Here is a 15,778-nt window from a genome sequence, read left to right on the forward strand (position 1 = left end):
TGCTCCTTCTGCTAGCGCCTTCATCCATGCTGACATCAGCTGCTGGCGACATGATCATCTGCTGCGATCTGATTAACCAGTCATCGCCAGTCACATCAAATACTGTTTCAGCCTGTTGTTTACAGCAGGCTGTGCACAGTTTCGAACCTCCGATCAGCAGTACACTATTGCGTTTGCCAGTTTCCAACCTCCAGACTGCTGCATTTTGGTGACCAGCCTGCTGCCATTCACTATTCAACACTCCTACACTCCGACTGGTGGTCACAGACTTGGGATCCGTCTCCGGTGGACGTCACACTCCGACATTGCTCTACCCTTGAGCACACTGTACACTCTTACATTCATTTACAGCATTCATTCACTTCAGAGTTGTGTTCTCTCTCTCCCTTCTTCTGTTTGTGTTTGAGTTTCTGAGTTTTGAGTTTTGCGTTTAGGGTTTGAGTTTTGTCCTCTGTGCCTATGTCTGTCTCTTTGTGTTTCTGTCATGGTCGTACACTCTGTGTGTCCTCAGTGCAAACCCTAGCAGTTTTCTTCGTAGAAAGAATCGCGGTGTGGATGTTATAGCCTCTGAGTAGGCTTTTATGGCATGGCAAAAGAGCAAAGGCAGCCAAGCAAAGAATGCTCCGCAGAGCTCTGGGACTTCAAGCACATGTAGAAAGTGCATAGCCAAGGAGAAGAAGGAGTCAAGGATATCTGATTTTGATGCACCTTCTACTGCTACTGAGTTAGCGTCCTTTGTTGCAGACAGGGACTATTGTTTTTACACATGCAGTTATGAGTCTTCTTGGGCTGATAGAGCATTTAGCTCTACTAAGGATGCATGTACATGGTTTTTTTATAGTGGTGCTTCCATGCACATCACATCTTGCAGAGATTTGTTTGCTTCTATTATTGCAGTTGTCATGAGGATATGTATTTTTGAAACCTCACTTAACATGTGGATTAATTTTTAATCACATGGTTAAGTAAATGTTGCACATGTGAGGTGTAACTGGGTTTAGACTGAATTTACAAGTCCAAAAATCGAGAAAATCACGGGATGTCAAAGGCAAAAGTTGCCATAAGTTATGCCGCATATATACTGGGTGGTATCTGGTGCCAATTGTTGGCCCACGTCATTCGTTTGGTCATAAGTGTCAGCTGGTGACACTAGGGAAGTGATGTTTAATGGTACCTAACGTCAATCTGATGGTCAAAGATGGCGCAAAGACACTCAAGAATGGAAGTTGCCTAGCCAATTTAATTATTGGCCAGTCAGATTATTTTTCAAGGCACAAAATAATTATTAGATTAATTTTTAATATTTAAATATTAATATTTAATTATGGATAATGGTGAAAAAACCATTTGGAAAGGCTTCCACTTGTCAAAAATGCCCATGCAAGAATGAAAAACGTCCTTGGAGACTGGAGAGAGGCATTTTTTGTGTAATCATCATGCAAGAGAGAGGGAGGAGATACTGTTGGTCTGATTTGCAGCCGTTGAATGACCTTCTGAGGCAGCCAAGAGCAAGAGAAGACCAATCAACAACAGGTGATAGCATCTACATGTTGATGAGACAGGGCAATAGCAATAAATGACTGATTTTTTTCAGTTTTTTGCATCTACAAGCTGTTGAGACGAGGCAACAATAGTAAATGACAGATTTTCTTCAGTTCTTCGCGAAGAAAGTCTGAATTTTCTCTCTCCTCAGCATTCTCTCTCATCTCCCAGCTTTTCTATAGCTTTGCTCCAAAGATTAAAGCATTGAGATCACCAGAGGCTGAGAAATTTCAGATTTCACTGCTGTAAATCCAGTTTAGCAGCAACCTTGGGAAGCATGCCAGAAATTGGAAGCTCCAAGACTCGGGTTCTGATGAGCACGAGCAGCAGCAGAGAGAGCATGAACATCAACTAAGATGCTGAACATTGAGAGAGTGAGAGTGAGAGTCAACCGATAGGTATGTACTAGTATGGTACACACAAAGAATAAAAGAATGTATTTATACTTAGGATATGGTACACTTACACCCGCTAGGATAAGTTCACATGTGTGAATTAATATATACACGGGAGAGCGTGTGAAGGGCCTTTACACCCAACAACCTCCCACTTAAAGGTCCTAAGCGAACCTTTAACCAACTCCCACAAGTCTAATGCAATGCTCATGTGGAGTTTTTGCAAGACTTTTAGTGAGAACATCTATAGGGTTATCCTGTGATTTGATCTTAGTCAGGGTGACTGGACCATCATCCAATATGTTTGGTACGTGCATGAAACATGGCATTCTTAGCCAAGCATACAACGCTTTGGCTGTCACATCTAAGTACACGTGTTTTGGTGGGCAGCCCAAAATCCTTGACCAAACGACCAAGCCAAATTGCTTCTTTTGAAGAAGCAGTGGCTGAAATATATTCAGCCTCAGTAGTAGAGAGTACTACTATTTTTTGCAATCTAGAGCACCAAGAAACCGCCCCACCATTCAAGGTAAAGATGTACCCGCTAGTAGACTTGCGAGTATCCAAGTCACTTGCCATGTCTGCATCACAATACCCCTGCAGATCTAACGTACCCTTGCCATAGCAAATACATTTTCTTTGTGCGCCCTTAAGGTACCGTAAGATACATTTCACTCCTTCCCAATGTGCTTTGCTAGGATTTGACATGAACCTGCTTACTACTCCCAATACATAAGCAAAGTCAGGTCTAGTGGCAACCATAGCATACATGAGTGAACCACAAGCTGAAGCATAAGGAACACCCTTCATAGTACTGGCTACCTTATCATCTTTTGGGCTATCTACTTTGCTAAGCTTAAAATAAGATGGAAAAGCTACACCAAGAGGCTTAGCATCAGCCATAGAAAAACAATCAAGTACTTTGCTAATGTACTTTTCTTGTGAGAGAAATAAGAGTTGTTGCTCTCTATCTCGTATTACACGCATGCCCAAAATATGTTCAGTTGTACCCAAATCCTTCATGGAAAAGGCTTATCATCCACATAAAGTACAAGTATAATAAGGCTTCCATCATCAGCCTTCTTAATATATAAGCAGTGATCTGCACTTCTCCTTTTAAATCCATGTGAGAGAGTATGAAGGCATCAAACTTTTTATACCATTGTCTAGGAGCCTATTTCAAACCATACAAGCTTCTCTTAAGCTTACATACCAAATGCTCCTTTCCATGTATAACAAAGCCTTCGGGCTGTTTCATGTACAGCTCTTCTTCCAAATCACCATGCAGAAATGCAATTCTAACATCCATCCGATCAAGTTCAAGATCCATAGATGCTACAATGGCAAATAACACTCGAGGAGTAGTCATTTTGACAACATGAGAAAACACTTCCTGAAAATCAATGCCCTCCTTTTGTCTATAGCCCTTAGCCACAAATCTGGCTTTGTATTTGGGTTTGCCATCCACACACTTGATTTTATAGACCCATTTGTTAGGAATGGGTTTCCTATCCCTGGGCAATGTAACCAAATCCCAAGTATCATTCTGATACAATGACTTCATTTCCTCCTGCATAGCTAGCTCCCAATTTTTCTTTAACTCACATGATAAAGCCTCTGTATACGTAAGAGGCTCACCTTCATCTGTGAGCAAAATGCAGTCCAAAGAATGATCAAATCTTTGTATAGGTCTTCTAACACATGTAGACCTTCTTACCCAATGATCTATGTTATCAAATAATGGATCCACATCCAAGGGAATGTCAATGACCTCATTGTTTGGCTGCTGAACTGCATGTTCGAGTTGCTGTAATACAATTTCAAGTTGCTGTAATTCATTTTCAGCATGCTGATTTTGGTGCTCAAGCTGATGTTCAGCATCCCCTTGCTACCATTTTCATCTGGCTCAATAATGATACGCTGATTGTCACAATCAGCATCAAAAGGTTTTAGTAGCTGATGACTGCTCAAGTAACTAATCATGCTGAAATTTAACTTTCTTTTTGTCTGAGTCATTAGATGTGACATTTTTTTGCAGCTTTGACTCATTAAATACCACATCCCGACTGCGTAGCACCTTTTTCATGCTTGGAACCCAAACTCTATAGCCCATTTCACCTTCATCTCCATAACCCATAAAGATGAATCTATGAGATTTCATATCAAGTTTGGTTGTGTTATCAACAGGTAGACTCATTAAATACCACATCCCGACTGCGTAGCACCCTTTTTATGCTTGGAACCCAAACTCTATAGCCCATTTCACCTTCATCTCCATAACCCATAAAGATGAATCTATGAGATTTCATATCAAGTTTGGTTCTGCTATCAACAGGTGCATGTACATAGCATTCGCAGCCAAAGACCCTTAAGTGGTCGTATGAAGCAAGTTTGCCAGACCAAACCTCTTCAGAGATGCCACTTTCAAGTGCACGGTGTGGAGATTGGTTGCAAATATGCACCGCGGTTTTAAGTGCCTTTCCCCAAAATGATTGCAAGAGATTAGCTGTGGACAACATGCATCGAATCTTCTCACATAACGTACGATTCATTCGCTCGGTCACACCATTAGATGATGGATTGTAAGGAGTTGTAAGCTCTCGTTTAATCCCATTGTCATCACAAAACTTATTGATTTCTTTAGATACATACTCTCCCCCATTATTTGTTCTTATGTATTTTAACTTTAAGCCCTTTTGAGTATTAACCAATGCATAAAACCTTTTAAAAGCATCCAATGCCTCACTTTTCTGCTTAAGCAAGTAGACCAATAGCTTCCTAGAATGGTCATCAATAAAAGGACACAAAATAACGGAAACCATTATGAGTTTTTATTGGCATGGTGCAAACATCAAAATGGACTAAACCCAAGATACATGCCTTCCTAGAGGCTCCATAAGAGTATGGACTCTTTACATGTTTACCAAAAACACAATCATCACAAAAGTCAAGCTTTGAGTTTTTCACATCAACTCTTCCAAGTAAAGAAAGTGCCTGCAAACCCTTTTGGCTCATGTGTCCAAGACGCTTGTGCCATAACTCCATGTGTGATTGTACTTCAACAACAAACTTTCCAGGAAGTGCCTTGCAGTAGAGATAATACAGAGTCCCCTTTTTACCACCTCTAGTGACTAGCATAGATCCTTTCTGTATTTTCCACATGCCACCACCAAAAGTAATGAAGTAACCTTTGATGTCTATTTGCCCAACACAAAGCAAGCTCTTCTTGATACCAGATACATACCTAACATCACGAAGAATCAATTCCTGACCATTTTCTAGAGCCAGGTATATAGTGCCCATTCCTTCAATATCATATGCATGATTGTTCTCAAGGTAGACTTTTCCAAGATTACCTTCTGCATAAGTAGAAAAACACTCCAGAGATGGAGTTACATGAAAAGAAGCACCGCCATCAACAATCCACGATTGTGACAAACCATCATGAGCTGACAACAAAGCATCTATCACATCTGTTTTAGTGATATACATGTCCTCCACTATCATAGCAAGCGGATCAAAAATGCAACCAACAAATCAGCATCTTTATTATCTTCTATTTCCTCACTAACAACACTAGATACCACATTTGCTTTTTCTATCTCTTTAGGGGTAGAGCTGCCATCCTTGTCATTCTTTTTGCCTTTTGCATTAGCTTGCTTTTTGTATTCTTGTTCCTTTTTAAAGTTCCTGCAATCACGTTTTTTATGCCCTTTGCGACCACATTGATAATAAGTTACATCTTGCCATTTTTCCTTGCTTTTGCTGCAATTTTTGTTTTAATTTATAACATTATATCTAATTATCAGTTCTTCCTCGTACATTGTATGCTGATCCACTATTTTTCCCACTTGCCTTTGCATCTAATCTCTTCATTTAGAATAGAACTACGCACACCATCAAATGTCAAGTTGGGGTTATTGCTCAATGACAACACCAATGCTTCCCATGAATTGGGCAAGGTCATGAGCAAGAAGATAGCCCTCAATTTAGGATCAAAAGCTGGCAAACCTGCATCTTGTAACTAACTCAAAATACCAATGAAAGCATTCAAATGCTCTGAGGCAAGCTTGGACTCATCAAGCTTTAAGTTGACCAACTTCCGCATGAGATGTACCTGATTGACAAGAGTTTTATTTTCATAAGTAGCCTTGAGTTTCTCCCAAACTACATAGCAGTATCAAGCCCCTTTATATCAACCAAGATATCATCTATGACGGCCATTTTAATGTAAGTAATGGCCTTTTTATTCATTTTAGCCCAATCGTCATTTGACAAAGTAACAGGCTTATGTTCTTCTAAAGCATCATCACAATCCTTTAGAAAGAGTATACCCTGTATAGATCTTTCCAAAGATCAAAACCATTGCCATCGAATTTATGAATCTCAAAGAGATTCTTTGTGTCACACGTAGATGCACTCCCAGTCATCTTCAGCAATACACAACTGCAATAACGAGCTGAATGCTTTCAGCCAATAGCAAGGTTGCTGAGAGCTCCAAACTACCTTCAAAAGGATCGATTTATTTCAAGTTTGTACCCCTTGCTCAGGGAGAAGGTAAAGGTGAAATTTCCAAACACTTTTGAAGATGCTTTGAGAATCACTAGGGAAAAGAATTGAAAGATTCTCTACCAAGCCCAAGCTAGCCAAGCAGTTTTGGGAAACAACATCACAACTATGAAGGCCTCTCAAGTTCCCTCAAATGTATCTAATACACCAGGACTTGTTAGAGCTCAAGAAGACATGATCCAACAAATAAACAATCTTACTAATCAACTAGAGAGTTTGAGAGTGAATCTTGTGCAAGGTGCAAGAAGACCTATCGAGGGGAATGGTGGGAATCGACCACAAATGCGGCGACAAGCAAGGGAGATGTGTTACAACTGTGGAGAAAATGGACATGGAGTTATTTTCTGATGCTGATACCGACGGTTGCAGAAAATAAAAAAATTTTATGGCAGCATCTGCAGCGCTGCCACAGTTAGAGCCACACAGGGCTAAGAGACAATTCTTGCTGTCAAAGAAGTTAGACAATCAATCCCAAATAATGACAAGACTTTGCAAACAAGTACTTTCAAAGAAAACAGCAATTCTTCACGCAGCATCATAGTAGATATCTCCCACGGATTTGATAGAATCAAGCATATTCTCCAACATCTTCACAAAATCCATCAATAAAACAAAGAACACGAGAAAATACACCATCTTTGAATGGAAATACATTCACATATTATTCATCTTCAATGTCTTCATAGTTCTCTTTCTCAATCTCTCATATACAATTACATTGTTTTGATAGATTTGACTATCTCTGACTCTCTTTCTCTCTCTCCATCAATACCATGGCATCTCCACCAACAGACTACCCATCTCCTAGGTGCTCCTATTGCAACAAGAACACTAACACCACTGAAAATTGTCGACATCAACCTTCGCTCCCTACCCCACTAGCGTATATGCATATTCAAAGGGGGATCTTTTTCCTTTGCCCTCCAAGGGGACATCGCCTTTTTCTTTGGCTTCAAAGGGGGATCCTACTCCTCCAATTTCTGAGGGGGATCCCCCTACTCTCAAAGTTCTTTACCCACCATCTTTTACTTCTAAGGTTTGGCTCTCTTTCGAGTAGTTTTACCTCCACTAAAACCCAACATCTAGAGGATCTATCTTCGATCAAGGCCCTTGGATTTTCAGCAATGATTGTGTAACTAGGCCTTCGTATTCCCTCCAAAATGGTTCACAGAGCTGGTGGCTTCTCACCCGAGGTGGTGTTTCAGGTTCTATCGCTCATCCAGTCTCCCAACCATCTTCAAAGGTCTCCTTTCAAGTTGTATTATCAGCTTACAAGGTGGACCTTCTTCTCTCCACCTCACTCCTCTTTTGTGCTTCTATTTATAGGCTTCTTTTGTCACTTATCCATCAATAGCTCGTTCAGTCAATCACCATCATCTTTCTCTCTCCATCATCTCTCTCTCTCCTCTCCTTCCACCATCTCCACCTGCTTCTACCAAGCACCAGCCTCCATTACTCATGGGCTGCATTTAGGTGGCAATGGCTCCCTCCTCAACTCATGCTCCTCCACCTTGGCATCAGCATCTCCTAGAGCTCCTCTATCTTGCGTTTGGTACTCCTGCTCTACTGGAGCCTTTCTCCATCATCAGGCATCATCTTTCTTAGCTAATAGAGTTTGTGTTTGCAGCATCTAGTCGTTGCTCCACCATCTAGTATCACATCACTACTGGCATTTCCATCATCAAAGGCTTTTCATCCTTGTTTGCAGCTTTTGGCCCTGCTCCATCCCCTGGGAACAATGCACCTATCTCACGAGGATGTGAAATTTTGAGATGCTTTAATCTTGCCGATAACATTTGATTAAGTTGTAAATCAAATGTGCAAGACTGTTTAGCACATGTGATACACATGGCAGTTATTTTATGGTAGCAAGCCAAGGACCCCGAGGATGCAGTGGGTATCAAAGGCAAAAGTTGTGATAAGTTATTCTAGTTGGGCTTTGTGCGTCTGTTATTGCTGTCAATTTTGACCCTAGGACAGTTATTTGGCCAATAAGTGTCAGTGGTGACACTAGAAACTAGCATTAATTAATTGAATTAATGCCACTCTAGGGTCAATAGAGGTTAAGAACCACTCTAGGTTGCAAATTGACCTAGCCAATTTAATTATTGGCTGGTGAAATTAATTTTTTGGGTACTAGAATAATTATTAAATTACTTTTCAAAATTCTGAAAATTAATTTAATAAGCTGGATAATGCTGAAAAATGGGTTTAGAAGGCTGCCACTTGGCAAAAATGCCCATGCAAATTGAGAAAACGTTTTTGGGGGTTGGGTCTCAAAGATTCAATGAGTTTACAATTTGGAAGAGGGAGAGAGAGAGTTGCTAGTCCATTTTTTTATCAGAGAACAGCAATTTTCTGCAAAAGATAGGCATCTGAGGACCTTGGCAAGCAAGGGACAACAAGAAGTCACCTTCCAAGGGTTGGCAACAGCATTGCTAATCAAGTGATAGCATTTTGGAGATGTCTGGCAATAGGTGATTGCATTAAATGTAGGCTGAAGCAGGCAGCAAGTAGAATTTAGGGTTTTCTCGCGAAGAAAATCAGATTTCTCTCCTATCTTGGCTTTCTCTCACCTTCTCCAACCCATTCTCAAGAGATCTTAGCAGTTCTCAACCATTTTGAGCGGATCTCAGCGACATTTGGTGGACAACAAAGACATCTCTACTGTAAACCCTAAATTTCTGCAAAATTTAGGGTTTAATAGCCACCTTGGGACCCGTGCCAACAGGAGAAGGCATCGTACACTGAAATCAGCACGTGAAATTCATGGAATGGATAGGGATTTTAGATGCCAAGTCATCGATTGTGAATTGGGGTAACATTTGGCCAATTGGTGGTTCCATTTGTGCAATTCTTGGGTGAAAATCAAGAGACAATTGGTGTCACGAGGACGTGAAATTTTGAGATGCTTTAATCTTGCTGATACCATTTAATTAAGTTATTAATCAAATGTGTAAGGTTGTTTAAGCACATGTGATGCACATGGCAAATATTCCATAGTAACAAGACAAGGACACTGAGGATGCAATGGGTGTCAAAGGCAAAAGTTGTGATAAGTTATGCCAACAGGGTTCTGTTGGTCAGTTGGTATCAGATTGGACCCTAGGGCAAGGTTGGAGACCACTCCAGGTTGCAAATGGCCTAGCCAATTTAATTATGGATAGGCACATTTAATTTTGGGTAGAATAAGAAGGGCTGAAATTAATTTTTAGAATTATTTAATTCTGAAAATTAATTCAATGGCTAGATAATGCTAAAAAATGGGTTTAGAAGGCTACTACTTGGCAAAAATAACAATATTGTCAAAAGTGGATGCAATGATGGAAGCGTGAAAAACGGTTGTAATAAATTGTTAAACATAAGAGACAAAAGGAAAGAGAAAGAGAAACACTGCAAAAGAAAAGAACATTGCACAAGGAACTTAAGCAAAGAGATACTCGGGAAATGAAATCCATATACCAAGATATGAGACACTATAGAACCAATGTGAGTCATCGGTTGTGAAGACACTTGCACTGCTCCTCCCCCTCCACCAAAACTAGTCAGGTGATGAATGATTAATGAATATGGAGAAGAAGCCTAAATAAATAGGCAAAAATAATGCCATGACTCATGTTAGGTCCGTCAGCATTTAATATCGGTCGGCCAGCAATAAATGCTAAAATGATCATCATAAAATGCCAAGAAAAATATCTAAATAATCAGGATAATATCTTGGTGCCGTAGCCTACTGAATCACATGCACAGGCTCAGTCATGAACTAACATTTCTGCTAACACCCTCTCTCAGATCATAGGTGATCTGATGCAATACAATATACAATGATAAGGTCCCATCATAGTACGTAAAACAAGGACTACTAGAGTAGAACCATGGATACCCAAGGAGTGACTGCACAAGCCACCACCAAGGTGCCTCAGAACTTGATGTCGATGTCAATCGTAGCAGCTCCTGAAAATAGAGAAGAATCATAGCAACTCTCAATATCTGTCAACAATATCTCGCAGTAGCATATAAGACCATCCTGTCAAAAATGCCTTTGAATATATGTGACCATGGATTCCTCGCCTTTGGCTAGACTGTCAAAGTGTCCTCTTATGTGAGCTCAAGACTAGGAGCCAATCCCGCTCTCTGTCAAATAACCAGCTCATCATGAACCTAGATGTCAATCCCAGCTCTAGGATTTGAACCTACGAGACTTCGGTCGGTGCGTCAAGGAAATCCCTCTCTGGAACCTATGCACCTATATACCTGTATAGATGAGGTTCACCTACCCCATCTCACCACCCTCTCACACTCTCTCTCTGGCACAAGAGAGTTGTGAGGCATGATCGCATCGCCTGTACTAGCAGCCTAGAAGGGAGGCCCCTACAACCATCACCGGGCCAGATGAAGCCTAAACCTAGACCTAAAGAAGAGGAAGACTCGACGGGAGATTCATCACCCTACATCACGTCCGCACCTGCTTCTATTGTAAAGCTGCTAATGTCTTGCAGCCCTTCTAGAGATATCCCTTCTTACCACAATAATAGCATTGAGACATCTTCTTCCATGGTATGGCACACCTCTCTGAAACTGGAATATCTGAAGTACTGAGAGATAGCATCCTCACAGAAACCTGAAGCCGAACACAACAAATCTCCAACATAACACTTGTAGATAAAGAAATAATGTCAGCATGTTGACTATTAGGAGGAGATGCTAGAGGAGCCATGATGAGGGAGATACAGAGAAGATGAAGAAAGACAAGGGATCTTTAGGGAGAAAAGTATGCCAAAAATACAAACTCACAAGGATTGCATAAGTTCCAAGCAATAAAGAAAGCACATAGAGAAAAGATCAACAGTAACCAAAGTGTAGAGATGAGAATACGACAATTGGATGCACATCAACCCTCTCGAAAGCTGAGCAGTGTACCACACAGTGAGAAGATAGACCAAAAATAACCTGAACCAACCTGAAAATACCGTCGCCCAGCCTTGCACACGAGCAAATAGCCAAAATGCAAGTGCCGATGAATAAAACACATGCAACAAACACCAAAACACAAATTTGGAAGGGTCAATAACAGATCTCCAACCCTGAAACAGGCCCAAAAAAAAACTGAAAACGAAATGGCAGTCTACAAAACGCTGAGAAAACAAGCCGAAAATGATCGGAAGATGGTCGCTCAAGTTGCAAATGAGTCGCAGCAGCCAGAAACAGGTCCAATCAGCAGCAAAAAAGCTAAAACTTAGACCCAAAACAGTGTAAAACAGCAACAAGCACAATGATCCTACAATTTGATATACCATGTCAGAAGTGGATGCAGTGATGGAAGCGTCGAAAATTGCTGTAATAAACTATTGAACACAAGAGACAAAAGAAAGAGAAAGAGAAACACTATAAAAGAAAAGAACACTGCACAAGGAACTCGGAAGCAAAGAGATACTCGGAAAATGGAATCCATATACCAAGATATGAGACAGTATAGAACGAATGTGAGTCACCGGCTATGAAGACACTGGCACCTGCTCCTCTCCCTCCACCAAAACCAATCAGGTGATGAATGATTAATGAATGTGGAGGAAAAGCCTGAATAAATAGGCAAAAATAATGTCATAAATCATGTCAGGTTGGCCAGCAATAAATGCTAAAATGTCCATCATAAAATGCCAAGAAAAATGCCTAAATAATCAAGATAATATCCTAGTGCCCTAGCCCACTGAATCACATGCACAGACTCAACCATGAACTAACATATCTGCTAACAGATGCAAACTAAGAAAACGTTTCTGGGGGTTGGGTCTCAGCCATTCAGTTAGTTTACAGCTTGGGAGAGGGAGAGAGAGAGAGAGAGAGAGAGAGAGCTGTTGATCCATTTTCTGATCAGAGAATAGCAATTTGCTACAGAAGACAACCATCTTGGGGCTTTATCAGGCAGGGGACAGCAGGATGTCACCTTCTAGGGTCTGGCAATAGCATTGCTAATCAAGCGATAGCATTTTGGAGGTGCCTGGTAGTATAGGTGACTGCATTGAATGCAAACTGGAGCGAGCAGCATGTAAAATTTAGGGTTTTCTCGCAAAGAAAATTAGATTTCTCTCTCATCTTGGCTTTCTCTCACCTTCTCCGATCCATTATCAGGAGACCTCAGCATTTCTCAACCATTTTGAGCATATCTTAGCCAAATTTGGTGGACAGCAAAGAGATCTCTGCTGTAAACCCAAAATTTCTGCAGAAATTAGGGATTAACAGCCACCTCAGGACCCGTGCCAATCGGTGAAGGCATCATACACTAAATTCAGCACCTGAAATTTGTGTAATTGTCAAGGAATTCAGATACCAACCCATTCATTGTAATTTGGAGCAGCCTAGAGTACCATGAGCTGAATTTAATCACCAAGACACATCGGAGTCCTGAGAGGGGACTGATATGTCTAGGCATCCACATACGGAAGCTCCACAAAACATCAAGGCACTACCCAATGTTTGAGAGGAGTGGCAATGTTGATCAAACAAGAGCTACGGGATAGAGTCTACATCATGGCACAAGACCCTGGCATGCGATACATGTAGATCAAAGTGGAGATCTCCCAAGACCAAATGCTATATATCGCCCTCTACTACTTTCCTTTACGAGGATCAAGATATGCTACAGAGGAGCCCCAACAGTAGGACAGAGAGGGAGATCAACGAGCAGATGGAGCGTCCCCTTTCATAGACCTCTCAAACGAGATTGTACACTATTGCAAAAGACTAGGAGAGATTCTCTTGGTAGGAGATTTTCACGCTAGGATGCAGAGCAGACAATGTGACGCATATGATTTTGAGGATCCAAGGTGGCTACAGGTGATGGATATAGAGCAGGCATACACAAGTAGGGTATCAGCTCTTAGCAATCATGTGTGTTATGCACAGTCATCTCCTACCTTTGAACCTCAATCTGAGTCAAACGAGGATGTTAAGAGCTCTGACACTCAAGCTGTCATATGTTTTGACGGAGGAGGTAGCTCTTTTAGAGTGGATTTAATGGTTTAAAGCATGACCACTCCTTACTACTTAAATACTCTTGCAGCATAGCCCGACCACATGAGCTACCATCGTTAAGGGCAAGCTGTCTTTTTCCTAAGTGGCAATGATATGTCAATAAAGCTTCTCTCATCTGGTCTAGGTTTAACTATGATAGCCTCCCTACAACTACAAGGGAAAAGTGTGTTAAGGGGTCTCACCATGGTAAGGTTGGGCTTTAAGGAAACATGCTAAAAAGGTGGTTTATTTTTAACCAAACACCATAGTATCCATGTGCACCCAAATTGCTAATCGACCTAGCATGGTTCATAAAAAGGTCGGAGTGTAGCCTTCTACTACAATTTCTCATGTGCACGGGCTCTCAAGGATGTCCACATCCACAAATTGAACAGCAAAAAAATTTGCACCTAATTTCACTTTGACAAAGTTGCAGATGTGACATTAATCTGTGTGGGTGGCTCTCCCACCAACCTCAGCCAGGCCTTTAACGAAAGGACATATGTGCTTTCCCAAAACAGAAAATGAAAAACAAATGCCCAAAGAAAAAAGGCGATATTATTGTACCTTGTACGTGTTCCAGCTCCTCCTCTACCAAAGCCAATTGTTGCCGCAACTCTTCCGTCATATTTCCGATGCCGGCAGGTCCGGCACTGCAGGAATGAGAAGCTTGGAAGGGCGATTTTATCTGTCGTGTGATTCCGGCTCTAGAGAACAGAAAACGTAGTGATTGTAGAGGAACGCGTTGGTCTCTCCTTCGTCAGACGAGGTACGTGAAGCGTTCCATACAAGCAGCGGTCACTAACCTCCGAGCCTCGACGTCTACCTGCTAAAGCATGAGGGACAATGTCACGTGTGATCTCTCTATTATTACACATAATGTAAGAAGTAGACAGACATTACACACATTAGGAAAAGGGACAAGTTGCTTTCAATTCATTAGGTGCCTTTCCAAAGCAAGACAAGTTATCACAAAAGCTAATTGAAAATAAGACTTTCTCCATTGAGAATGGGACTTATTTTCTATTCGCGAACAAGGAACTATATATATGGGCAAAGGTCCTTCAGGATGAGAGTAAAGGATAGTCGTAAGTCATAAAACATGCATGTGGTCATGAATAGAATGAAATGTTGTTACCAATCAAAATGTGTTAAACTAATGCATCATCACCTTGTTGTATGGAAGCTGAAGGCTTCGAATAAGAATCTATGGCTCTTTGTTACAAATGAGTATGGCTCCTAGTTACACGCAAGCATTTGCATATATATACATGTACCATAATAAGTCATCAAGTTGTTAATCAAAGTACCTAAGGTTGATTAACAATAGTAACTAGCCTACAACTCCATGCATGCTTCTTGCTTTACAATGCCAAATGATGGCCTCCTCATTATATACTCCAATCAGGCTGCAACATGATGCTCATCCCTACTCATCCATTGCTAGTGTCCTACTTGCATAGATTATGATTGGCAATCTCCTTATGGTTTGTGTTACCAAGTAGCAAGAGCCTTGATTTCCATAGCATATTAGATAGTCACATGGCAAACCAACCATTGTACAACTCACCACATGCATTTGCCCTATTTGCCACCAAGGTTTTCATCATGTGTTGTTGCGCTCAAACCAAGAGTCTCGAAATATGTAATTAATATAGTGTTGAATTGGATATTACAAGCTAATAAGATTACATTCTTCACCAATGGCATCATGTGTGATCATTGATACAATTATGAAACCACTTTCTAGAATTAACACTGCACATTTTAATGTCAAACTTACACATTTTAATGCCAATATGCACAAAGATTGATCATTATTTGCTCTAAGCATGGAAGATGAAATGGAGGAAACTCACCTGATAGAGACAACTCTACAAATAGAGATAAGAGCCATAAAATAAAAATAGAAATGGATCTATTAATGGAATAATGTATGCTACCATGACTCTTGGTGGCCAAATCATCACCATGAAAGGATGGCATGGTGCTAATATAAGGCCGATGCACATGAATACAAACTTGCCTCCATACACAAGGTGGGGAAGAAGCTCACGTCCAACCAAGGTGGATGGTGGAAGCACAAGGCTCTCCCAAATCATAGTTGAATATCACTAAAATCTATTAAGGATCATAACTAAGAAAGAGTGTGGTCTTTATATAGGTGATCAAACTATAACCAACTTGTTGAAACTATCTAAGCCTAGTAATATAGGAAAAATAAAAGACTCCAAGACCATCTAAATGTAATGCCTTAACAT

The 15,778-nt window shown here is 40.8% G+C and overlaps 1 protein-coding gene across 4 annotated transcripts in view; it reads right to left on the minus strand.

Annotated features, from left to right (window-relative positions):
• Positions 1–14,416, minus strand: part of LOC148026178 (ATP-dependent DNA helicase Q-like 2) — a 133,729-nt gene extending 119,313 nt beyond the window's left edge. For all 4 annotated transcript variants that reach the window (XR_015693196.1, XM_087693463.1, XM_087693461.1 and 1 more), the window contains exon 1: positions 14,085–14,416. Coding sequence is in view for 3 of the 4 variants with exons in the window: in XM_087693463.1 (XP_087549589.1) it covers positions 14,085–14,145 (61 nt within the window). In the remaining variant the exon portion in view is untranslated. The remainder of the gene's footprint in view (positions 1–14,084) is intronic.
• Between the last annotated feature and the right edge of the window lie 1,362 nt (positions 14,417–15,778).

The sequence above is a fragment of the Lygodium microphyllum genome, chromosome 14 (assembly GCF_053477565.2).
Source record: "Lygodium microphyllum isolate KBCC chromosome 14, Lygodium_microphyllum_v1.1.10, whole genome shotgun sequence".
Lineage (NCBI taxonomy): Eukaryota > Viridiplantae > Streptophyta > Polypodiopsida > Schizaeales > Lygodiaceae > Lygodium > Lygodium microphyllum.